At 43.8% G+C, this 1,680-nt stretch overlaps 1 protein-coding gene across 1 annotated transcript; it reads right to left on the bottom strand.

Moving 5' to 3' along the window:
• Window positions 1-34: 34 nt before the first annotated feature.
• On the bottom strand, window positions 35-509 carry LOC112094430 (the record flags this gene model as incomplete). Its single annotated transcript, XM_024175252.1, has 1 exon — window positions 35-509. A coding segment is annotated over exon 1 (475 nt), but the record flags the coding sequence as incomplete, so codon positions are not given.
• Window positions 510-1,680: the final 1,171 nt, after the last annotated feature.

Genomic DNA, 1,680 nt, shown 5'->3' with positions numbered 1-1,680 from the left:
TATCTCAAAGGTTTTGTGAAAATTTTTGTTATACACGATCCGCCCTTCCTCGCACCACCACGCTTCCGCAGCCGGATTCGATCTAGAGACCAACAGATATGCCCTAGCTCCCCACAATGGTGGCACTTGAAGCTATAGGGTCTACTCTTCCCACTTCCCGAAGAGCCACTGCTACCACTAGGCACTCCCCCACTACCTTGCCCCTGATCACGGCTTTTTCGGTTACTCCTTTGAGGTCCTCCTGAAGTTCTTCCTGAAGCTTCTCGATCCTGGAGAAAGGCGATGTGCTCTTGTTCAACAGAGATGGCTGCTGCAACCAAGTCACTATAGACTCGATGCCTTAAAGCTACCACTGATTTTTGGATCACACCCTTAAGACCTTTTTCAAACTTTAGGCACTTCATGCGCTCTGATTCAATCAAGGAGGGAGCAAAACGGGACAGTTCATTGAACCTAGCTTCGTATTCCCTCACTGTCATTTCCCCTTGCTGTAGGCCCATGAATTCCATGGCCTTTTCATCTCGATAACTTTGAGGAAAGAATTGCTCAAGAGCACTTTGAATTGTTCTCAAGTCATCCCCTCTACATCTTGCATTCGCCGAATATGCTTCCACCATGCACCTGCAGGACCTTCAAACTTAAAAGCTGCGAACTCCACCCAATACTCATCCGGTACTCCCATGGTACTTAGATGCTTAGACACCGATTCGAACCAATACTCAGCTTCCTCGGCTCCACCTGCGCTAGTGAATGCAGGAATTGAACTACGCCTGTACTCAGGGAAGTAGTTCTGTTTTCTGTCCTCCGCGGGACGTTCATTTTGGGCTCTAGTAGCCATTCCCTTAGAGGCGGCGTACATGGTTTCCATGAATTGGTCATTCGGCATCACCGGTGGGTTAAGGTTTCTACGACGCGGTGGCATTCTTTTATCTGAAAAGAAAGCTAGACTATTTTAGTGGTTTCCTGATGTCATTCATGTATGCATAATTCCAAACCCTAAGGTTCTAAACCAAGGGCTCTGATACCAAGTCCTGTCACGCCCCCAAACCGGGGTTAGTGACGTAGAGGCTCGTTTAGAAACATCCAGGTATTTCCAAATGAGCCCCCTTTTTTTTTGTTCAGGAGAGATTCAATTTCAAGAACAGTGGTGGAATTTCCAACCAAACCAGTTTAAAACCACATCCCTGGTATCATGTCAGGAATTCCCACAGGTGTTTAGCATACATGAATATAAACAAGAGTAAATGTGACATCAACCACAGTCTAATAATATTTAAGTTTACAATCCATAATCTTTTATACATGCCTTAAAATAAAAGAAAGATAAGAGGAAAGATAACTCTTCACTTTCTGATGTCAAGTCCACGTCACCGGTAGTAGCTACCTACTCCGCACTACTCCTCGCGTCGCCTGGAGGGGTTTAATACATTTGAAAACAAGAAAGGTGAGCGAAAGGCCCAGTAGGATATAATTTTATAAAGCATTTAAAATAAATGTACTCACAGTCCGAAAATATACACCCGGAACCGATCATCCCTTTTTAGAAAAAGAAATACTCACAATAGAAAATATCTGTATAATGAAAGTGTGCAGCTCATCATACCACTAAACAAGAAGGGTAAAAAATGTCTATCTATGAAAAGTGTAGAGCCATAATTCCACTAAACAAGAAGTGGATCC

Source organism: Morus notabilis, unplaced genomic scaffold, assembly GCF_000414095.1.
Source record: "Morus notabilis unplaced genomic scaffold, ASM41409v2 Scaffold2760, whole genome shotgun sequence".
NCBI lineage: Eukaryota > Viridiplantae > Streptophyta > Magnoliopsida > Rosales > Moraceae > Morus > Morus notabilis.
Note: the sequence above shows the minus strand (reverse complement) of the source record. Positions and strands in the feature narration are given on the sequence as shown.